The 24761-nt window shown below is 40.5% G+C and overlaps 1 protein-coding gene across 1 annotated transcript in view; it reads left to right on the forward strand.

Moving 5' to 3' along the window:
- Positions 1-24761, forward strand: part of MYO18B (myosin XVIIIB) — a 529330-nt gene that overhangs the window by 393782 nt on the left and 110787 nt on the right. Inside the window, exons 36-39 of the mRNA XM_066603908.1 lie at positions 7749-7862; positions 12800-12916; positions 18320-18403; positions 24468-24605. Of these exons, the coding sequence (XP_066460005.1) occupies positions 7749-7862; positions 12800-12916; positions 18320-18403; positions 24468-24605 (453 nt within the window). The remainder of the gene's footprint in view (positions 1-7748; positions 7863-12799; positions 12917-18319; positions 18404-24467; positions 24606-24761) is intronic.

Consider the following 24761-nt stretch of genomic DNA (forward strand, 5'->3'; position numbering starts at 1 on the left):
TAGATAAGGCAGAATATGTCTTACTCTCCTAAAACCCTATATTTCAATATATTTATATACGTAGGAGATGTTGCTATGGTCTGTAAAAAACGGTTATGCCATGATAGTGACACAATATTATCTATCTTTGCAAAAAAAAAGTAAGTGAACCATTTGAAATTACCTGGATTTCTGCATTGATTATACTGATAAAATATCCACCGTGGTCCTCCTTCATGTCAGGGTTAACACACAGACAATCTATAGTTCTTCAGTACAAAACTGTAGGGACTTCATGTATTACCTTGTACATGAACCACAAGCGTATCTTACTAGGGTAGATAAACCCAAGACCATCTTAACACCTTGGTGGGCCCAATGCAGAGATGTTTTGAGTGGGCCCCCCTTTCAGCTTTTTGGGGCCTCAAAAACTGCTAAAAATGTATATTTACCTGACCCCACACACTGTGGCAGCTACCTCTTGCTGTGTGCAGTATATACAGGGTGGCCCAAAAATGGATACACATTACAACATGAAAACTATCTGCATAAAAGCTTTATTACTAGATTTATATAGACGTTAAAGCAGGGGCGTAACTATAGAGGATGCAGGGGAGGCGGTTGCACCCGGGCCCAGGACCCTTAGGGGCCCATAAGGCCTCTCCTCTCCATATAGGGAGTCCAGTACTATGAATAAAGCATTATAGTTGGGGGCCCTGTTACAAGTTTTGCATTAGGGCCCGGGAGCTTCAAGTTACGCCTCTGCGTTAAAGCATAGCTGTAAGCCATGTTGGACCTGCAATCCCATTAGGTGCTCAAAGTCGTCACCATTAACATCCAGACACTTCTGATTTCAACAAACAACTGCACAAACATCATTGTGCTTGTTCACATCACACATGGTGTTATAGGTTTAAAAGTTATCATGATTGCGTGTTGGTAGATCTGTTGCAAACTCACATCTCCCTTGTCATCGTACCTCACACACATTCTCAAATTTCCTATACCATTTCAAAATGGTCTTGCATTGCTCGAATGTCAAGGGATCCCCCACCACTTCATTGGACACTCCTGATGGCCACATGGTGGCTTCTGCAATAGTCACACATGCACACAGTCTATCCAAAGTAGTCAGTGCTTTAAATAAAATGAGCCACGCATCTCTTTTGGATCTTTCTAGTTAGGAACATAGGCTGCAGGGCCTGGTTATCATCTGATTCAATGAATGCTGTTCTCAATGTACCGATGTGTCCACCCTTAGAGATGCTCACTACATTAGGTAATTCTTGTTAGAAGGCTCATTTGACAAGTGCATCCCCCTCTGGGACCCTTAGCAATCAGCTGTAATCTGTGGAAAGATCTAGCAGTAATAATTTTTATCTATATAGCGCCAACATATTCCATAGCACTTTATAAATCTGATGGTACATGTAGAGACAAAATCAAATTGTTCTCAGCAAGAGAACCCCAGCAATCTTGTAAATAGGATACCTTTTAATAGCTAACAAAAATACATGATGTTATAGCGAGCTTTAAAACCTACTCAGGGTTCTTCCTCAGGCTTAAATGAAATAGATCCGAAGAGGCATGCATATATATACACACATAAATATGACAAGGCATAGACATGATGTGATTAATTTGCACTTAAAAAAAAATAGAACAGGATGAGTAGAGTAATAAATAAATACTTATATAGTCCACTGATAAAGATGTGAAAGTTTTATGGTTTCTGAATTAGTGTTAGAGGGTCACCAACGTTACCAAACATTTTTCGTTGAGACAAAATCAGACATTACGTACACTATTAAACAAAGAAACAATTTGAACAATAGGAGTGAGAGCCCTGCTCATAACAGCTTACAATCTATGAGAATATAGGAGTGGCATAAGAGGTACAAAAGTTTATTCTGTTTAATGGTCCAGCCATCTTTTAAATAAGTAGGGTAGTATACATACAGTTATATGAGCAAGTCTCCAGCCAGTGTCTGTATGTGTACGATTATGAAATGCATTAGGTTGTTAGAAGTATGTGGGATACAGTGGGGTCAAAGGGGTTGGGTTCTGAGAGGGAGTGTACTAGAGGGGTATAACGATGTTGGTTCTTGGGTCTGGAATCCAATGGGAAGGGAAGGCATAATCAGATATAAGCAGAGTTCGCTACACAGGATTGACGATCGGGCATAGTCAGGTATAAGCAAAATGTAGTACATAGAGTTTGGAGATTAGAATAATGTTAAGCACAATGATCTGAACAAGCCAGAATACTCAGGCACAGGAAGTCCAAGGCTGGGGATTTAAATTGAGTGACAATTGTGATTGACCACACAACAAGTAGAGTCCGTAATTAATCTCGGGATACAAGAAGCACACAACACAACTGAACAAGGCTCAGAACAACAGGGCTTGGGGGTGACATGAATAAAATGCTTTGAACTACAATGGGGGGCATCATGGTTCAAGTCCCAGCATCTTCAGTTTTGAAAAGATTTAATTTCAGGTAGAAAGGAGACATGAAGTCAGAGACAGTGGGCAGATAATCATGGAGTTTTGTAGTAGTGCGGGTATGATGTCACAGGAAGAAGTATGTATAGCAGTAGGCATCCAATTTCCCTGCAGTACCACCACAATGAAAAGTAAGCATTATCCAGTACCCATTGAAATCAATGAGTTGTCTGAGTAATAATGGAATGGTCCTCTTGAGCAAGAGATTCTCTTTGCAGCCATTTTGCACTGTGCTCAAGAGATAAGGATTCTGAACAAGGGACCCCCTCGATTAACTGAAAATACCCTAATAGGGTAAATGAAGCTGGAAACACGATAAAATTTTTTTAATGTCCCTAAAATATTGTTAAAGACTAGAGGCCCCCGAATCTTTAGAGACGAGCGGGGAAATACTCGGCTAAGGCACTACTTGCTCAAGTAATGTGCCTTAGGCCGCCTGCACACGGGCGGAAATCCCGCGGCGGTATTTCCCGCGGGATTTCCGCCACTGAAAGTTTGCATAGGAGTGCATTACAATACGCACTCCTATGCAGACGGCCGCGGCATGTCCTATTTTTGTGCGGGGCTCGCACTCACCCGGCCGCCGGATCCGGTCTGCGCATGCACCGGCTGCGCAGCAGCCGGCACATGAAAGAGCCGGGGCCGCCAGGCGCGGGTGAGTACGCACTCGTCCCTGCAGGCTCTCGGGTCGGGTCCCGCGGCGAGAATTCTCGCTGCCGGATCCGACCCGCTCGTCTGCAGGCAGCCTTAGCGAGTATACTCGCTCATCTCTATTAAAGACCTCAAGCCTTGCAATTCACATGAAAAAACTGGCTGGCCAGATTTGGAAAAATATAGCATAGACTGTAAATCTTGTGAATATCACAAAAAGCATATATATATATATTTTTTTAAAGCAATTCATCTTTCGCCACACATCTTGGGATATATCAAGCCCAGAGGAATAATAAGGAAGCAGGCATCCGTAGGAGGTATTTTTTTTCCTGCTACAATCACAATGCCATGTTGATTTGCTATTCACTATGCATTGTGGCACTGATTATAAGCGATTGATATTGCAGTTACTTATTGATTCGCCATACACATTTGCAGATAACACATTCGGAATCCATGTTCTGTACTTGATAAAAGTTTCTGTAGACTTCTACCTTGGGTCGATCGATTTCTGAATTCTTCATCTTATCAAAACTTCTATCACTGTACATAAAGAACTTTCACTTGGCCCATGTTATTTAAATCAAGCTGAGAAAAGTAAGTAGAAAGTGTGCATACCATTCATCATGAGACTCGAAATGAAATACTGTGCTAACCTTCAGACTCTCTCATACATTTCTAGAGCTGAGAAACAGAAGGGAATTAGCATTTGCTCAAACTATCCATCTGTTCGTAAAAATAATTCATGAAGTCTGTGAACGTGTGTAAAATAGAGTTTCATTTCTGAGGTTGTTCTTGTTGTGCAAGTCACTCAGAAATAATTCCATCAAGTACTGCTGCCGCTGTACAAGAACGCCTCTGACAGACAACTAGCTAGGTGCGAGCGTAGGGCAGCTTTTTTTTTGTTGAGTTGAGTCATAGGCTAAATTGCAGAGTTTTGTAATCTCTCTTATTTGTACAAGATTGAACATTTAAGCTTTTTTTTGTGGTAGTTGCTGCTGAAAGGTTGTGACTAGTGATGAGCGAGTATACTCGCTAAGGCACATTACTCGAGCGAGTAGTGCCTTAGACGAGTATCTCCCCGCTCGTCTCTAAAGATTTGGGGGCCGACGCGGGTGACAAGTGAGTTGCGGTGGGGAGCGGGAAGGGGGGAGAGAGGGAGAGAGAGATCTCCCCTCTGCTCCCCACCCCCCGCCGGCCCTTGAATCTTTAGAGACGAGCGGGGAGATACTCGCTAAGACACTACTCGCTCGAGTAATGTGCCTTAGCGAGTATACTCGCTCATCTCTAGTTGTGACTTGTACAGTACTATAGCTATATTTAACTTTTTCTTGCTGGTCAAATGTGCTTACCGAATACAAGTCTCACTGGGACTTACCTCGGAACAAGCCTCATCCACTCAGCTGGCAAAATTAGTGAGTGTAACAAGTTTGGGCTGCAAAATGTGAAAGAGCTTTGATTACATGGATGGAACATCTCACAAGCATTGTTATGATTCAAATGATGTGGATGCACAACTGTTATAAGTACCATATATCTGGTTCTGCAACAATAAGGCAATCAAAGAGGTGATTTCCAAAGTAACGTATACCCATTTTCGAAAGAAATTGAGGCAAAAGTGGTCACGTGCTTTTCATGATGCTTACTGTATCATTAGCAACGTGTCATAGCCAAAATCACATTTACTGTAAAGATCACATTTTATTCCAGTGTGCTCAATTTCACACCCAAAAAATCTTATTTTGTGATAAAATGCAGTTTTTGGATTTAAGCTACTTTGAAAATCACCTATTCAATAGATCAAAAAATATTGATATGGTCTTATTAAAGATAATTGTGCCAAGATTGCAAGTTATCTTGATATCAAGGGACCCGTGTCCCCCATGCTCCTTATTGTGGGGTAACTGTACCCCCTGCAGTGAGGAGAAGACTGAATAGAGCACTGGTTGTGCTAGCGCACTGACACACTATGCAATTTCAGTGGGACTGCAGAGATACCTGAGCGTGCCCCTCAGGTATTACTATTAGCCCCATTGAAATGAATAGAGTTCCAATTATGCATGCTTGACCTGACATCATTGTGGGGGAAGAAGTGACCTCAAAGTGGCAGGCAGCGGGGGACACTAGACCTCTGTTCTTGAGATTGTGGAGATTTCAGTGGTGAGACCCTACAATCAGCAAGTTATCCCCTATCCTTTGGATAGGGAATACAATGTAATGTTGGTACAACTTTTCTAAGGCCATTTCCACACGAGTATATTACAAACACGTTAATGTACCTCTAATATGGACAAGTGTCCTGGCCTGACCACTCATTTACTGACCTGAACTCAAAGCATCACAGGGATCCATGATGCTCAGAGTTTGGGTCACTAGACCTGTGGTCGTGGGGAGGAGGGGTGGGACCCTTGTCTGTATTATAGGTGCATACATGTGCCCTTAATATGCTTTTGTGAAACTGGCACATTTGCACATTGTGAAAAATACACATTACTCTTTCTAAAAGGACTACTAGTATATTCTGCAGGGTGGAAGAGAAGGTGTATCCACTCACATCAGTTCTTGCCCAAGATCTAATTTCTCTACATTAGACACATGCAAACACATGTATACACTCGAGCCAATGAAAGAGGAAGCCAAATGACTTAACATAATGTTTTTGGAGTATGGAAGGCACCCATGTACAATGCAGCGGAGCGAGAACATAAAATCTGAATGTAGACGATGCCCTGGTCATCTTGCTATAAGTCAACAGTCCTAATCACTGAGTCATTGTATCATATTTGGAAACGTGGTATACTGAACAGTATGCAGGATAAACATGATGCTTACTCTTTTAGTCTATACTGTCATTTGTTCCTCCTCGATGTAAGCATTATTTTTTATGCTGCTGTTTAATACCTACTGCTTGATGTATAGTACCAATTTATTCCTCTGTGTAGCAAAAGAGGGAATAGCTGAAAATGGCAAAAGTAAAAAGTAATTTCATTTATTACTCAATTGACTTTTTCAAGCTCCAGTCCATTAACTTTGATAGTGATATACATACAAGCACATAAAGATGTATCTGTGAACACTTTGATTTAGTGCGCTGTAGGCTATGTGCGGTAATGTTCCAGCACAGAATCATGACGTAGTACAACTGTAGTGTAATTATGCCAGGCATGTCGCATAAGGGTATTGAAATAAAGTGACTTTCAGCACAAGCTCCATATGTGGGAAAAAGAGGTATGGCATTTGTGCAACTAATTTAAAGAGTCCCTGTTGCCATCTTTTTGCGCCCGTCTCTGAGGGCAGCATAAAGTAGTGACAGTCACACTGATTACAGTGATATGTTTGTTGTGTGGATCTGTTTAGTAGTTCTGTAGAAAATTACATTTTATCAGAAGCAGCCCATGCATAGAGGACTACTTAAAGTAGTCCTGGATATTCAGGAGCTACGGCTAGCCACACCCACCCTGCCCTCCCATCAATGATTGACTGCTATTACTGTGTATATAGAGAGAGCTGCCAATCATTGGCTGGAGGACGGGGTGGGTGTGGCTAGCTGCAGCCCATGAATTTGCAGGACTAGTTCTGTGTCTGGCTGCTACTAATAAAATGTAAGTTTCTCCAAAACTACTGCATGGATACACACAGCAGACATATCACTGTAATCAGTGTGAGGGGCACTAACTGATTACAGTGACATGTAATCAGAGTCTCTTTAATAAACATTTTCTGCCATTGGTTAAGAACATCAGGTGTAACCTGCAATTGTTTGGTAGCGTGCATTGCATCTCCCAGCATTTATATAGGGTAGGCAGGAGAGGCAAATGACTGCTAAGTAGAGATGAGCGAACGTACTCATTGAAGACAATTACTCGACCGAGCATCTCTTTTCTCAAATAACTGCCTACTCGAGTGAAAAGATTCGGGGGGTGGCGGGGTAGAGCGGGGAGTAGCAGGGAGGAACAGGTGGAAGCTCTCTCTCTCCCCCCCAACTCCCCACCGCAACCCCCCTCTCATCCCTGGCACCCCCCCCTCGAATCTTTTCGCCCAATTAGGCAGTTACTCGAAAAAAGCGATGCTCGATCGAGTAATTGTCCTAAACGAGCACGTTCGCTCTTCTCTAACTTTTTAAAAAACTGGAATAAAATGAGCAATGCTATATGGAGACAGCAGATGTCAGCACACAAAGCCTATAGCTATGCAGTACAGAGCCGTACGGTACGTGTCACCTTGTGCAAGAACCACAAGAGTCTTTTCCTGGGACAGATAGACCTACACCTACAGCAATATGTGCTGCAATGGGCAAAACCAACAAAAATATTATATATGAAAACATATTGAGGCAAAAGAACCAGTAAAATAATTCTAGCATTTCCAGTTTTATGTCTTTTTATAGAGTCAGTTTAAAGTGTTGTGATATTATGTAGGAAATTCTCCAATTTTAATAGAAACAAGACCTTAAAGATGCAAATGACAAAAATAGTGTGTTCATTCCAAGTCAGGAGGGAAAATGCAATTTTCAGTCTCACCTTGAATCTTCTGATTTACAAAATAGGCTGTGTGAGTGATATCCATTGACTTCTTCTGCGCTAGTATTAAATTATCCCTCTCTGTTTCAGCTTGAAGAGTGTGAGGCCCGCTATGCAGAATCCCTGAAGTCTCAGAGATCACTGAGCTCAGAGCTGGAAAGTCTACATATGGAACTAGACAATATCACCAGGAATAAGAATATGGTAATTTGCATTTTTATCAGCTACTTGCTTCTATAAGCTGTTTCAAATGATTACAGCTTTTCCAATAAATGGAAGTGATGACCTTTGGATCACATTACCAGTTTATTTCCTTATGTAATGTTATTTATTGTTTTAATTATTGTTTAGAGAATGCTGCAGATAGCATTTATATGACGGGACGGGTGCCAGAACCTCTCTGCTGGCATGTTTTCTTAGCAACAATTCTTTTTAGAGAGATTAAAAAATGACCGTGCTTCTTTAAATAGGCCAACCAAAAATGTTCATTATATTTGCATTGAAGCAAATTAAATACAACTCCAACTCCCGTATTCCTAAAGATTTCTTCTTTTCTTTCATTACTAAAATGTAATAGCTCTCTTATATGTCTGTCATTATAAAATGTTTAGTCCTGGTGATTACAATGCAAGAGCTATAACAGCGGAGGGACAAAAGGAGCCCTGCAATCTCAACCAGCGTGGCAAATGTCAATCAGACTCATCACTCCCTTGAGTGACCATGCGAATAGAGACAATGTGCTTGTGTTAAGATACAGTTGCCAGTGCCGCATACTATAGTAAAAGCGTTTGAACACATTGCAATTCATACGTAGAGTTAATGTGCCTGAAAAGTCAAGGAATTTTGTGTATGCACTGTATTACTAACTGGGTTATAGCTAAAATGGGATTGTTCTCAGCAGGAGAAACTAAGTCATCTTGTAGATATGATACTTTTTAATAGCTAACAAAAATAGATGAGGGTATAACGAACTTTCGAACCTACGCAGGGTTCTTCCTCAGACTTATGGAACAGATCTGAAGAAACATGCATTTATACATACATATGAATAGGCACAGACATGTTGTGATTAATTTGCACCTAATTGAATGCCAGGATGATAAAGCACAGACATGAAGTGATTAATTAGCACCTAAAATAATACCAGTACAAGATGGGTAGAGGAGTAAATATGTAAATAGTCTGCTGATAAGGGATGTGAAAGTTTTATAGTCTCTAAATTTGTGTTAGGGGGTCACCAGTGGGTTATCTCTGCTACAGATTTTTCATATTCTCCACTGGTGTAAATAGCCCCCTCTGATATTCATTCCGTTCTGGAGAGTGTCAAAGGTAGTAATAAATTTGTACTCCCAAATTCTCCTGTTATGATGATAGATGAATTTGCCTTTTAATATAGTAACTTGCATATGTTCTATGTTGTGTCCGTTAATAGAAAAATTGTCAGCCACAGATAATTCTGTCTTTCTCTCTATAATTGTGTGGTGGTGACACCTCATCCTTGCTTTAAGTTTTTGTCGTGTTTCTCTGACATAACAACATCATGTATTTTTGTTAGCCATTAAAAGGTATAAGATCACATTTTGCTCTACTGGCTAACACGGTACCAAACTTTTTTCATGAGTATTATAGTCGCAAACATTTAAAAATTCTGCAGGAAACTGTTGAAAGCTTGTAGTCAGACACCCCTTTTACACAGGAGCAATAGTTGTACAGCGAATGGAGGCAGAACATGTCGGCGATCTCTTCGGGCTGCCCGTTCCGGTCACTGCAAACAGGCAGTTATTTAAAGAGGATCCACTGCCTGTTTATGCTGAGTGCAAAGTTGCCCACTAGTCCTTCCGTTTCAGTAAGCTAAAAAGGAATGGTTAGCAATTACAGAGCAAATTCTTGCTCAGTACCATTGGGTGCCATGTTTACATGGGAAAGCAGTCACCAATAATCGCTTGTTTGGGTGATTTTTTGGTCAACTATTGGTTCCCATAAAAAAGTACCCTTAGCTGAGGTCAATTGAAGTATTTTCACGTGTTCTGTTTTGATACAGTTTTTGAAGTGAAAATCAGAGGTGAGAGAAAAAATATACAAAGACATAACTCACAGAAAAGGGAGCCAAATATGTACCACCTGATAAATTGCAGGCTCAATCACCATATTCCCTAGTAGCATGCAGAATATCAGATTGCAGTAGGAGGGAGTTAAATGTTCATGTGCTGACCAATGAGCAGCCACTCAACTCAACCCAAAATTAGGGAGGGATGACTGTTGACGAACATAGTCTGTACATACGAACCCATACTAAGAATGCCAGACATAGATAAGTGCGCCACACCATACAGGAATACAACCCCTATTGGCAAAGCAGTGGATTGCCCTGTATCACGACAGTGCACCACACTGGCATGACATCCTGGGCTCCCCAGGCATCTATAGCACACTGCATGCAAAAAACACACTGATGAATGCGGGTGTTAGTTTGCATTTTGGCCAAAACATGTAAGCTGACGGGCCGTGGCAAGGCCACTATGCATAGCTCAGAACCTATGCTATCTCACTAAGAGCTACTAGAGTATATGACGATTGAGCCTGCCCTGCAGTTTACCAGGTGGTGCATATTTGGTTCCCTTCTCTGTGAGTTAGGTTTTTGAATTGAATATCAGAAGTGTATAATAAAGAGAATGTGAAGGAAATATTCATTTTCTTCTCTTTTTTTTTAATTCACTCTTAGTTTGGCCTCGAAAACGGCATCATTATGGCTTGTGTAGAAGCAATAAGAATGTAGTGAGAGAGTTACTTTTTCAACATAATTACAGCATGCAGTAAATTATAGCATACAGCAGGAAAGGTATCGCTTTACTGTCTAGAATTATACTACGGATGAGATAGAATTAAACTATGAAAACACGAACAAGGTAAAATATCAGTGCACATTTAGTAGTAACTTAGAGGACCTAACATCTATGTCTATCACCATGAAATAACAAAACTGGAGAATCTTTTCTTAGAATCCCGTGTTGTGCCATTTCTCTGTTATTTTTCTTCAAAAGGTATGACTAAGGGTGGCTTCAGACGAGCGTGTATTTTGTGTGTGCATACGCACGCACAAAAACACACATCTATTAGCCCCAATGCATTCCCTATGGTGTGTGCACATGTCCGTGCTTTACAGGCGTGTGCCTGCAAAGATAGGACATGCGTGCACTATAGTGAATGCACGCATTGTTTTCAATGGAGCCGCATCATTTATTCGGCGAGAGCTGCTTGTGATTGGCTGAGCACCTCAGCCAATCACATTCAGCTGTTTCAGCAGGCGGGGATTTTAAATTCCCACCTGCTGATAGATCAGCACCACAGAGCGGGGGACAGCAGGAGAAGACGCAGCTGAGCTCAGGCAGCTGAAGCAAGGTGAGTATCTATTTTTTTTTTACAGAACTTATACTGGATTTTCAGGGAAGGGCTTATATTTAAAGCCCTTTCCTGAAATCAATTGAGGGGGTGCCAGCAGCATGTCTGACTGCTGCAGTAGAGAATTGAAAAATTCCTCTGCTGCATCTGATGTGTTCTTCAATCCGTGGGGAACACAGCAGCGGCGGACAGGTAAGTTTTGGTTTTTTTTACACAAAAATTTTTGTTTTTCAGGGAAGGGCTTATATGTAAAGCCCTTCCCTGAAAAACAATGCAGGGGTGCTGGCAGACCATTGTTTTCAATGGAGCCGCCAGCAGTAGCCGCGGCTCCATTGAAAACAATGCACGGACCTGCATTCACGCATGTTTTTGCAGGTACATGGGTGCGCACTTATATACGCACAAAAACACGCTTGTATGAAGCCACTCTAAATTAACAATTACCATTGCCCTAGACCACTGGTCCTCAACCAGTGGATTGGGAGCCACATCTCTCTTGCGACCCCATACTGTGTGGCTTTCCATGTCCTAGGTTAAAAAACATGTACTCTGGCAAGTTGTTATTACATATGTGCTAACCACCATATATGGCCAATTTGGATAGCTTAATACTTGTGACAAACTTAGGATTCTCCACATTTAATAAGTCTCTCCACCATTTTGTATTTAACATGGCTCCCCGCTACAAATCAAAATTTCCTGCAACTCACAAGGTACAAAAGGCCCTAGACAATAGGTTATCTCTACATACATGTCATACTGTGTATTGATATACTGATAATACCCATTTAGAATTCATCTATATCATTACAGGAGGAATAACCGAGGAATAGTACAATGCAGATTTTAAAGAATAGATGCAACCAGCATTGTTATTTATGGGGAATACAAATATTTATTAAAGGGTTTTACCAGGCATTTTTTTTATTGATGACCTATTTTCAGGATAGGTTATCAATAGCTGATTAATTGAGTTCACTGCTCGGTACCCCAACTGATCAGCTGTTCCAGCCCCGCTGTCACTGAAAAAACATACACAGGGTGTGGAGCAGAATCAGATGATTCTGACCCCTGTATAGTGGCCGATGCTGGTAATTGCTGGTGCAGCTCCAATTCAAAAGAGTGACAGCTGCACCTGTAATTACCAGCGCCGGCCACTACACAGGGGTCGGAGTGATCAGCTATTGATAACCTATCCTGAGGATATGTCATCAATAAAAAATGCCTTAAAAACACCTTCAAGGCTGAGGCTACATGGAGATTTTGTAGTGCTACGCTCCAATTATAACTATCAATTGACAGCTGCAGTTCATAGGAGTGCCCTCAGTTGTACGCAATTCTCAGTAGTCTCCTGGACTGCAGCTGTAGCTTATTAGTTAGAATTGGAAAATTGCGCTACAAAAAGTCTCCATGTAATCCCAGCCTAATACAGACATGTCAGAAGAGCTGACAGCTCCTCTTTAGTACATCAGTTTGATGATATATAATAGATATCCAGTTTAATGCAGAACTATAACAGAACAATAGCTCCTATAATAATTATGTACTCCACTAGTGAATCCTATTATGTCATATTTTGCTTTACAGGTGATTTTTCACACGCTCATGATAAAAAGCGTAAGGTTTGTGGACACAATAAGTAGCCATTTCCCAGTATTCACTGTTCATTCTTTCATACCTGAATGTACTGTTGCAGAAAAGTATAACTTTTGTACTCAGCATTGTATTTTCCCCATTTTAAGGCTGATGAACAATTGTTCCAGCTACAGCATGACAAAGCTGAGCTGCTGAAAAGGATCGATGAGGATCAAGAAGACCTGAATGAGCTTATGAAGAAACACAAAGCACTCATTGCACAGGTAGGAAGAGAAAAGCTACAACAAAGCTTGCCATATCGTCTTGTCAATGGAGGACACACATATACTAAGTCTCGGCTTGTTGGAAAAGAAATAGAAAGTGCAATTTATTCAAGAACGTGTTTCTGAATGTGTATTACTCCCCTCATAAGGATCGCAAATGAACAGTGTGACATTAGGTTAACAAGAAGGGACATCTTTGTTACAGTTATGTGCAAGGTGAAACAAATATTCCAAATCTATCTGACATGCATATCTGAGCCTCGTTTGTGTATTTGCATTCCGTGATTTCAAATGGCTTGGTTGCCTTTAATGATAAATGGAAAATAGTCGTCTCTTTCTTTGTTTTTGTTTTTTTTAACTCCTTAAGGACCAGGCTGTGGTGTACCTTAAGGACCAGACACTTTTTAGGGATTTTACCCATGTGGCGGTTTTACTGCTCTATTTTTTTTTCCTTTAGCTACCAAAATTATTTTTGCTGCGTTTTTTTTCCGTGACATATAGGACTATTTTTTTATATCTTTTTTACTGACTTTTTTTTCCGTTTTTTAGTTTTATTGTGGGTAAGAAGCTAAAAAAAAATCATTTTTTTAACATTTATAATTTTTTTTAAAATTATCTTTATATTTACACTAAAATAAAGTATGGGAATGGGTTCCTCTATTTGTTTCGGACATTGTGATATATTGTATGTATGGTTTTGGTTTACAGGGCGCATACGGCGATGGTTTTTGTTGGCGTCTGCTTTGTGTTATTCTCTTTCTTATGTATGTATTGTTGTTTTATTCTGTTATTTTGTTTTACTTATTTATGTAATTGTGTTTTTTGCTATCTATGTCCCCCATGACGTCATATAAGACCTCTGGGGGACATTCACATCTTTTTTTTTCTTTATTTGACACTTTCCCACTGTAGCTGGTGCGTCCATAGGAGCCCTAGTTACAGGGGAAAGCAACCCCTGTGGTAACATTAGTCACCTGCAGAGCTGCAAGGGTCTAGTCTGACCCTCCAGCTCTGCAGTAGCAGGGAATCCCAGGAGGTCACATGACCCCCCGAGGCTCCCGTAGTGAAAGTACATGTTACTTTCACTTACCCCATACAGTGCTCATTGAGCACTGTATATCGGGGAAGCAGAAGGCAGGAAGGGTTAAAAACCCCTCCTGCCTTCTGCTCCGGGTTCTCAGCTGTCACTAACAGCTGATAACCCGTTCCTGCCTCTAACTGATTGCAGAGGAAGGAGACTTAAAGCACCGCCGTAATTTTACTATCGGCAGTGCTCTAAGCCCAGGACCAGCCGCCGTAAATTTACTGTCGCTGGTCCTAAACGGGTTAAATTACTTTCTTGAGAATTGTTTTATAAATGGTTAGGGCGCATTCACATGAGCAAGTTGCACTTGACATTCTTGGGCGCGACTCGCGGCGCACAGCACTTCATCCGTGTGATGTGCTATATGTGGGAGACCGCACATCTGCATGTTCTATTCTTGTGGGAAGCTTGTACGAAAATATAACATGCTGTGATCTTTCCATCTTGCGGCTTCGCTTCAGGAGAGAAATCACCCACGTAAATACACCCGTTACAAATAATAGGTTGTATTTTTGTGCGAGTTTTATGCTTCTTGCAACGCACAAAACTCGCAGAATTTACTTGGCCGTGTGCATGCACCCTCAAAGAAACAGAATATCTTGTATTGTAAGGGGGATTTCCAGGCTTTTAAGAACTTTTCTGATACCTTGAATACGGATAAAATAATCAACAACCGTCTGCCCGCAAACAGTTTAGTGGTCCTCTGTAACATGATATTTCTGCAGTGATTTAAACAAAGAGCGGTTAGGTGATAAGACACCATCTGAAAGATGTCTCAAATGCAAAAATAATAGCTTTTACTAAATACAATTAAAAAACGGTTAACACACGACTTCATGCAGGGAGGACCGACACGTCTATAATCAGAAAGGATACTGTCTGGATGAAAGTGCTCCGTTAACGTTATTATTGTTGAACCCTACTTAACCCATTCCCGCCACAGGGCCTAACTGTACATCCTGGCAGAGGGATGCTTATCGCAACAGAATATTCACTTACACCCTATCGATAGCCCGAGATCAGAAGAGATCCTGCGCTATCTGACAGTGTTGCTATCAATGACAGCCAGCTCTCAGAGGGGGTGCATCGGGACAGCGACCCCCACTGTTAACCCCTTACATGCCGCAATCTATGTAGCTCGCAGCATGTAAAGGGTTCACAGAGGGAGGGCGCTCCCTCGGTGATGTCATCAGAACCTCACGATGTAATCGCCGAGGGCCAATGGGTTGCCATAGCAACAAGACGCCAGCTACAGGCGTTCTGCTTTGCCATTGCCTATGATCGCTTTTACTAGCAATAAGGCATTGAAGAACAGAAGTCCTGCAATGCTTTCTCATAGCAATCAAAGCAGCTATGCTACGAGTCCCCTACGGGGACATAAAAACTGTCAAAAAAAGATACAAATACTGTAAAAAAAATGAAAAATGTAAAAAAAAAAAACTTTTTTTGTGCTTTTCTTCCCTATTCATATAAAAAAATTAAAATCCCACGTATTTGGTATCATCATATCTGTAACAACTCACACAACAAATTGAACACACTTTTTATCCTGCAAGGCAAAAAGTGTAAAAAAAAACAAACCTAAAAAACTGAGGCAAAATGCTTATTTTTTTCATTTTACCTCCCGAAAAATACAATAAATATGATTTAAAAAGCCGTATGTACCCCAAAACAGTACTCATAAAAACTACAGCTCATCACACAAAAACAAGCCCCCAGAGAGCCTTGTCCATGTAAAAATAAAAAAGTTAAGACTTTGAATGCAAAAAAGGTTTTTATTGCCGAAAAGTGGAAGAGCCTTAAAAAAAAAATAATTTTTTTTTTGGCATTGTAATCGTACCAACCCGTAGAAAAAAATAGATTGTGTCATTCATGCTGCATTATTAATGCTATAAAAAAAACACAAAAAGAATGGCAGAATTGATTTGTTTTCTCTGCCTGCTGTCCTAAAAAAATGAATAAAAGTTTTACAATATAGTCTATGTACCCAAAAATAGCACCAATAAAAGCTACAGTTCACAACGCCAAAAACAAGCCCTCATATGGCCGTGTCGACGGAAAAATAAAAAAGTTATGGCTTTTGAAAAGTGGAGGTGAAAATCTCCCCAAAATCGTTGCGTCCTCAAGGCCAAAAGAGGCCAAGTCCTTGATCCCATAGCTCCATAAATAACTATAACTTATAAAATAGTAAGGGACATGTTCTTTAGAAGAAGAAATCATGTGTATTTATAACAAAGGAACCAGTGTAGATGGCTCAGCAGAAGCTTTCTTGACCATCTGAACTAAGCAGAAAAGCATCAAGAACCCAACATCCTGTTCTCCTCAAGACTGACCACACACAGTAAGGCCTCATGTCCACGGGTGGGTCGGGTTCCGTGGGCGGGAGCCCCGCCACGGGATCCCACCCTGCCCACGGCATGAGGACATTCTGGATGCGCGCGGGTCGTCTAGTGTCTCCTCAGTGCATGTGCAGTGCATTTTTAAAAAATCTCCTGCTTTCTCGCGGGACCTGCAGCACACCCTGTGTGACAGTTCCGGGTGAGCCGCAGATTGGACGGCTTCCATTTACTTCAATGGAAGCCGTCCCCACGGGTCCCACAGCAAAACACAGCATGCTACGTTTTGTTTTCCGGACCAGAGGGTTCGGAAAACAAACCCGCATGCTTAAAGTAAGCTGCAGGCGCCCATGAATAGTCTATAGGTGGCTTGAACTCCAGATCATCCGTGCGGGTACACCACGTGGAATTCAAACTCGCCTGTGGACATGAGCCCTAAAATGCGGAGCTGGATGAATTACTACAGATCTTGCATCTCTGTATATTAACCCCTTCCCGCTCCTGGACGTACCTGGTACGTCATGGCAGCCTGGTACTTCCCGCAACATGACGTACCTGGTACGTCCTGGAGATAGCACGGGATCACATAAGATCCCGCGCTATCCCGCAGCGGGAGCCGGCTGTCAGTCACAGCCGGCGTCCCGCTCCAACAGCGGGGGGACATCGGAGATGCGCCCGCCGCTGTTAACCCCTTCCCTGCCGCGATCTAAGTAGATCGCGGCAGGGAAAGAGTTCACAGAGGGATCGCGATCCCTGTGTGTCTCCGGCCGGAACTCGCGATGTTATCGCGAGAGCCCGGCCTGTCACCATGGCAACAGGACGCCAGACACTGGCGTCCTGTATTGCCTGTGCCTATAATCGCTGTACAAGCGATAAGGCATGGCAGAGCAGTAGCTCTGCCATGCCTTATGACAGCGATCATAGGCACAGTGATGTAAGTCCCACAGAGGGACTCAAATAGTATAAAAAAAAAGAAAAGAAAAGTGTAAAAAAAAGAAAAATGTAAAAAAAAAAAATGTAAAAAACCCCTTTTTTATGATTTTTCTAATATTAGCATAAAAAAAGGGAAAAAAAACTAAAACCCCACATATTGGGTATTGACGCGTCCGTAACGACGTGTACAAAAAGTTGAACATGCTTTTTATTTTGTACGACAAAAAGCGTAAAAAAACCCGCTAAAAAACAGAGGCAAAATGCTAATTTTTAGCATTTTGCCTCACAAAAAATGCAATAAAAGTGATCAAAAAAGCCGTACATTTCCCAAAATGGTACCAATAAAAACTACAGCTCGTCTCGCAAAAAATAAGCCCTTAAAGAGCTCCATACATAGAAAAATAAAAAAGTTACATGACTTTGAATGCAGCTATAGAGAAAAAAAAAAGATTTCCAAAAAAAGGGGGTTTTATTGCAAAAAAGTGTAAAAACCTAAAAAAAATATAACAATTTTGGTATCGTTGTTACCGTACCGACCCGCAGAAAAAATTTAGTGTGTCATTTATGCTGCATGATTAACGCTGTAAAAAAAAAAAAAAATCTATGACAGAATTGATGCGTTTTCTCTCCCTGTTATCATCAAAAAAAAAAATTTACGATATTGTCTATATACCCAAAAGTGGCACCGATAAAAACTACAGATCGCCACGCAAAAAACAAGCCCTTATACGGCCGCGTCCACGGAAAAATAAAAAAGTTATGGCTTTTGAAAAATGGAGATGGAAAAATACCAAAAAATCGCTTGGTCCTCAACGCCAAAATAGGCCATGTCATTAAGGGGTTAAAGAACTAAGTGAACCAGTGAATGTTTGTAATGACTGTTATTGAACATTTTTAAATGTTGGCTGCTCCCCGTTCACAATGACCATGCTGGTTTGCAAAACATTTAATAAGTTACTTAAAACAATATTTGATAATGCTAAATAAGTCTGTATTACCATATATTTAGATTCAGCATTGTTAAATTAGTTTTCTCTTTTTTTCAACTAGTCTGCAACAGATATTACACATATTCGGGAGTTACAGACTAAGCTAGAAGATACCCAGAAAGAGAAGCAGAGCATTCAGGAGAAGGTGAGATTTTGTTTTATTATTACTGAAGTCTAAAAAAAGGTTCCCTGCTACAGGTACATTATTCTGGATACTCTACTCCATCTATTGTTACTAATTAAAGGTGCAGTGGAGCTGTGAAGGTTCAGTATAAGAGTTGGTTAAATTAAAGGGAATATGTATGGGGTTGGTGGCAGTCTGGCTGCTAGAACACCACTAATCATGAGCACAGGGGTCCCGACTGTCCTATAATAAATGAAGCAGTCGTCATGCATGTGCACTACTACTCCATTCATCTGAAAGTAGAAATGAAGGGAACAGTAGTGCCCAGCAGTCAGACCACAGCTGTTTTGATACTTGTGTGGATAGATGGTAAGTTAATTTCATAGGACAATCCATTCAAGCATCAATGATTTAGAAAAACGTTTTTATATTTTATGTACAAAACTATATTCAAACATGCATACAATTATAGATCTGGGTCTTTGTAAATGTGATAATTTGTAGTTTTAAGGTAAACCAAGACGATGCTATGTGCTAAAGTCTCTGTGTGCTAAATGTCTGGGATGATTTGGTGAATCCTGCACTGAGCAGGGGGTTGGACCTGATGACCCCGGAGGTCCCTTCCAACTCTACCACTCTATGATTCTATGATGCATACAATCTTGGATAGTGCTAGCCCTTCTTTGTTTAATTGTCATTGGGTGGTGAAAAAATGTTCAGGACTCTCCTCTCCAAAGATCCAGCATTGTTGGCAACATGGAGCCGGGGAACTGGACAACTTCTTGTAGAAATCACTACAAATGATATGAAGGGGAAAACAAATGCAAGAATCTTTTGTCCTTCATGGCAAAACCCATCAACATAATAAGGAAACCATTTAAATATTAGCTGTGAGCCTCCCCTTTGTGCACACCACTGCAGAAATCAAGGATTTGAGGCTAAGAACAATATAGATATAATTAATATATTGGCTGGACCTAAACGCTCTCTTATGTTTTCCCTGATGATGCCAGAGTTCTGGTGAAACTAGTTGGGGGAGCTATTTTTTTTAGCACAGAGCCTCATGTAGTCTATCTTGCAAAAGCTCATCTCATACTTAGTTTATCTGGCAGCGATCCAATCTAAAGGCCCATTTACACTGAAAGATGATCGCTCAAAACTTGCTCAAATGGCAGTTCAAGTGACAGTTTTGAGCGATCATTTTGCATAAACTCTTAAGCAGCTAATTAGCTACTTGAGAGTTCATTAGCGCGTAAATAAAGGCTCTTGCTATATGCAGATAACAGCTGTAATCTGCATTCAGCTGCTTTGTTCTTGGAGCTGTCAGTGGTATCCCGCTGAGAACTCCAAGCGCGATACCAGCTGAAAGAATGCTATCAGCGGTATCCCGCTGAGAACTCAGCATGCACTAATAAGGCTCATCACTGACTTCAGGCTTTTGAGTGAATTTTTGTTGTGTCTAAATGGGCCTTAATGCAGGGATCCAATCACTTGCCATATCTTTAGCATATAGCGATGTACTGCTGCATAGTAGCGCATACCATTTTTAGCAAGTGTTAGTCGTGACCCTGATATTTGTGCATAATCAGCAAGGCAGGATATTGTTGCTCTTAGACAGTTTTGTCAATTCTATTTCATTCATTCACACACTACATCGAGAACTCTGTTCTTTTTAATTCATTCCTACTCTAATATATTTTATTGCATATCAATAAAAGTTACTTTTTAAGGGGACCCAACTAAGGGTTTCAGCTTATGGCAAAGGCTATGGTGGGATTGGTTACAGTTTAACCCTAGTGGGCCCTTGAGCCCCCCAAATTTTAATTCTCTCTTATTTTTCCACATCACACTGATGCCCTTCAGATGCAATATATCACATTGACACACATTGTTAGCTTAATTTATGTTTATGGATCGGTTTTTCTTAAAGTGCACGAAAGAGTTTTACTACATCTGAACTCACAAGGATAAAAGTGTGGATAGGTTTGTTAAACATTTCCTCTGTTAGCTGCATATAGATTTCCCATTTATATTGTATACGCTATTTGGAAAAATCTTAAAATCTTTAGTCATAAATCCTTCAAAATCTATTGAAAAAGATTAATGGTTCAGGAATTTTACATAGTATTCTCTCTTGAGGAGAACTACAATCTCTGCAAAGCGTCAATGTATTTGCCATCTTCAGACAAAACATATATTTTGAAGTTTGTTAAAGAGAATTTTCATCCTAAATATTAAAATAGTTTCATATTAGTAAATAAAAAGTTAGAACAGTAACTAAAGATTGCTCCATTTGTTCATTTTACTCACAGAAATATTGGAGTTTTTGGTTATATTACAGTTATAGATGAGCGAGTATACTCGCTAAAGGCAATTGCTCGAGCGAGCATTGCCCTTAGCGAGTACCTGCCCGCTCGAGACTGCAGGTTCGGATGCTGGCAGCGGGCAGGGAGCTGCAGAGCAGAGCGGGGCGGAACGGAGGGGAGATCTCTCTCTCCCTCTCTCCCCCCCGCTCCCTCCTGCTGACAGCCGCTACTCACCGCTCCCCCGCGCCGGCACTCGAACCCGCAGTCTCGAGCGGGGGAGATACTCGCTAAAGGCAATGCTCGCTCGAGCAATTGCCTTTAGTGAGTATTCTCGTTCATCTCTAATTACAGTGGCTATTTTTACTAAAGTTAAACAGGACTTTTACATATGAACCTATGAGATTATATTCCGAACATACCTAGTATGGGTGTAAGTATAGCAGTAACAGCCAAAGTAGCAACTGCAAATTCCGGAGGCTGTGTGCTTTCAGCTACCATGTGGGGGTTTTTTTTCCTGTAGATATTATATATTGTGTGGCATACTACCTATCCCTTGATTTCTGGCACTATACTGTGATGTGTTCTTCTCTGCTGAAACTATCTATTATAGGTATAATGTTCTTTGCATTACTTCTTATTTTACTGTCACCACTGTGAGGGGGCATATTCTTGAATTTACTATTTGCATTCTAGTTATACCCCTGATGCCTAGTATACGCTTCATTGAAGTTTCGAAATTCTTAAGCGCATGACCAGCAGATTAACAATTGCTTACCTTGTTGAAATATGATACAAGGAGACAAATTACTGTAATCAAATAGGGATTCTTGGTAATATTTTTTTCTGCCATAGCTCTGTTAAAAATAAAGTTGAATTTACTTCCCGTCTTATTTCATAAAAATGAACCATCCTGTTATAGTGATCTGTATTGTCTGCATATAACAAAAGAGAATTCACTTATTTAGAAAGCATGGGTACTAAAATTAGAAGGAACACGTCATACTTGGCCATTTGTAGTCAGACTACGTCTTCTGGTTGATAAAAGACCATCAATAGGAAGCTTACCTACCAATAAAGGAATGGTAATTGTAATCGCAGAGTTTTTGTTCCATTATTGCTACTCAAGTGATTACTACTGCTTGCGGGAGTTATTTCTATGTAATCAGTGTAACCTGTAATTTTAATCACTGGTCACTGAAATAACAAGTTGGCTGTTAAAAGGAAATTAAAATTATTCTTCGTTTCTTCCATGTTAGTTTGCTTTGCCGTTGAGCATTAATACCCTGGTTTTCATAGTTGTCTACAGATCTGCTTTAATTTGATATTATGGTGCATGTAGACAAGTCATGAACTTCTTCTGGTTGTCTGAGTTGGACTTCTGTCCAGGCTAGAAATGTAGTCTCACTGTGATTTCTCTATTACATTAGGAAAGGAAAGTAAAATTTCTCAAGCTGTACTTTGCAACAAAAAGAAGTAAGACTTGAAGCTCCTGGGCATTCATGGGAAATCTTTTAAAGGTCACTCGCCTACCATGTGCCATTTATAATGCTGGTGTTCTCTTATTGGCACATTCAAAGCACTTAGCTGATTGGAGTGTTATGCAAGGAACATGCATCAACACCTACATTGCCTCAACACCTACATTCTAGGGACTGATGGGATCCCAGTGGTCATTGGTTAAGTTATGGCATGACCATAAAATAATGTAAAGTGGAAAAATCCCTGTCAACAGATAGTTTTCAGTGTGACTAGTCAATGGCTACTCAGTGACTTATCACTGTCCATTGAACAAATAGTTATATGACAAATTCAACTCTTTACTTTCCCTTCATTCTTCATAACTATATGATGAAATGTATTAAACGACATCAACTAATACATATAAGCAAATGAAGGCATTCCTTATTTATAGGTTTGTGGTTCTCCTTCTAGGCTGTGCAATTTCCTGATGTAGACCTTTAGAATCACTATTAGGCTGACCATACACTTTGGATAGCTGACAATCATAACATATTCCTTTAGACCACTATAAACATGCAAGGTGAATGTGGATGAGTGTACAGTTAATTCAATGAGTAGAGGGGAACAAGACAGCTGTTACGTCCGAGTCAAGCGTAAACTCACTACACTCATATCAGACTTACAGCGGTGTCCATGCGGGATTAATATACACAAAAAAATAATGCGTAGAGCACCACTAAGACAAACCAAACACAACATGGATGGGAAAAAAGAAATCTAGTCCTCCAACACTAACATAGGAAAACCCCCGCCTATAGCAGGCTGATTGTCCTGATAAGAGCAGCCCCACATCCCAAACCTGGGTCACCTAAACTGTCTGTAGATGGAAATAGGGAATATTAATAAGAAGATAATAATCATTATTGACACAGCAGTAGACAGGACAGATATAACAACACAATATAAAGAAGTGCAGCAGCAACTTATCTGACAAGAGGGTTGAAACCAGGAGGACTGTGAAATAGACCAAACTTCACCAACATCAGATAATTAATCGGCACTCTGCAAGAGTAGGGTCTGGAATATGTAAACTTTAATTATGGTTGACTAGCTGGCCAGAGAAAACATAAAGCACTTAAGGGATTTCCATCATATGGCACCCAAGGAACCCTCTGCAATGACAGGAGATCCTAAGGGATATCAGACATAAAACATCAAGGGTAGCTACTACACAACAGGATGCTTGTGCCAAAAGTGTCATTGTGTGGCTTGGACTGACATGGTGACACTAGTCCATTTCCGAGATCCCATACTTATTAGATATGCAGCTGATTCCACTGAAATTAGCATTTATCAGGTTTATCTAGTATTGCATTTGAAAAAATCAGATTTTATTTTTATAGTTGAAACTTTTGGAGAAAGCACAGAAAATTCTTGGATATTAGTCAACAATCCAAAATCAGGAGACAGTATCATGAAATCATACTGCAATAGCTTTTTCCTCCAAACTCCTAGTTCGGATATGAAGTGTATCTAATCACCTACCTATCCATTATCAAAATGTCAGTCTTCAGCTCCTTAAATGAGCTTACATCCATAGTTAAAGCCCTTTTACATGAGCTGAGTGGACGAGCTGGTAACGTCATCACCAGCTCGTTTATACTCATACAGACTGTTTAAACTGCACGATTCTGTTGAGAATCATGCAATTCTCATACACTGGTCGTTCAGTGTTTCACATTCCTACCTACCCACATCATAGGCCTCTCGCTAGCCAAGCCAGAAGCCTACTACACACTGTTGAGGAGCAAACACTCGAAACAGCTGTCTGTGTATGGATTCTGGCTTGGCTTTCAATTCCCAGTCATTGTTACAAGGCTTGTATAAAGAGTCTAACATTGACTTACAGGAATGCTGCATTCCAATAGGTGGCGCTGCAGAGGTATTCCATTTCTCTTATTTGCACATGCCTATGTGAAACGCTGAATGATCAGTGTTTAAACTGTACGAGAAAAGGACGATTAATTAATATAATGTATTTATTTATTGCTTATATTTAGATTTCCTTTGCTATTTTGCCACTGTCTGCTAAATTGTTGTCCTATCTGCAAAATGTAATATGCTGCATTATTTCCATGCTCTGCTAACATAAACTATGGTCGTGTTCATAAGCCATGATTTTCACTTGTCTATGACTTATGTTATGAATTTCTGAGATGTCCTAATACAATGCCATATAATATAAGGGAAAGCTAATAGTTATACAGCCAATTTAGCAGTTGCACTTATTAACTTATTGTATTTTTGGATGTGTGCAGCTGCAGTTGGCCCAAACCCGTATTGAATATTTAGATCAATCTATGGTGGAGCGTTCAATAGTGAGTCGGCAAGAAGCAGTGATTTGTGATTTGGAGAACAAGCTAGAGTTTCAGAGAACTCAGATTAAAAGGTTTGAGGTGAGTAACGTTTTCAGTGTGTTGGTTTTGTCGCAGTCCTTTTACATAGTAACATGTAGATGTTAGACCGAAAAAAGACATATGTCTAGACCAAGAGGATGCCCCCTTGTCACAGTTACAGTCCTGGATATAAACGTGTAATGGGGGACCATCTCT

This window comes from Eleutherodactylus coqui, chromosome 5 (assembly GCF_035609145.1).
Source record: "Eleutherodactylus coqui strain aEleCoq1 chromosome 5, aEleCoq1.hap1, whole genome shotgun sequence".
In the NCBI taxonomy this organism is placed as follows: domain Eukaryota; kingdom Metazoa; phylum Chordata; class Amphibia; order Anura; family Eleutherodactylidae; genus Eleutherodactylus; species Eleutherodactylus coqui.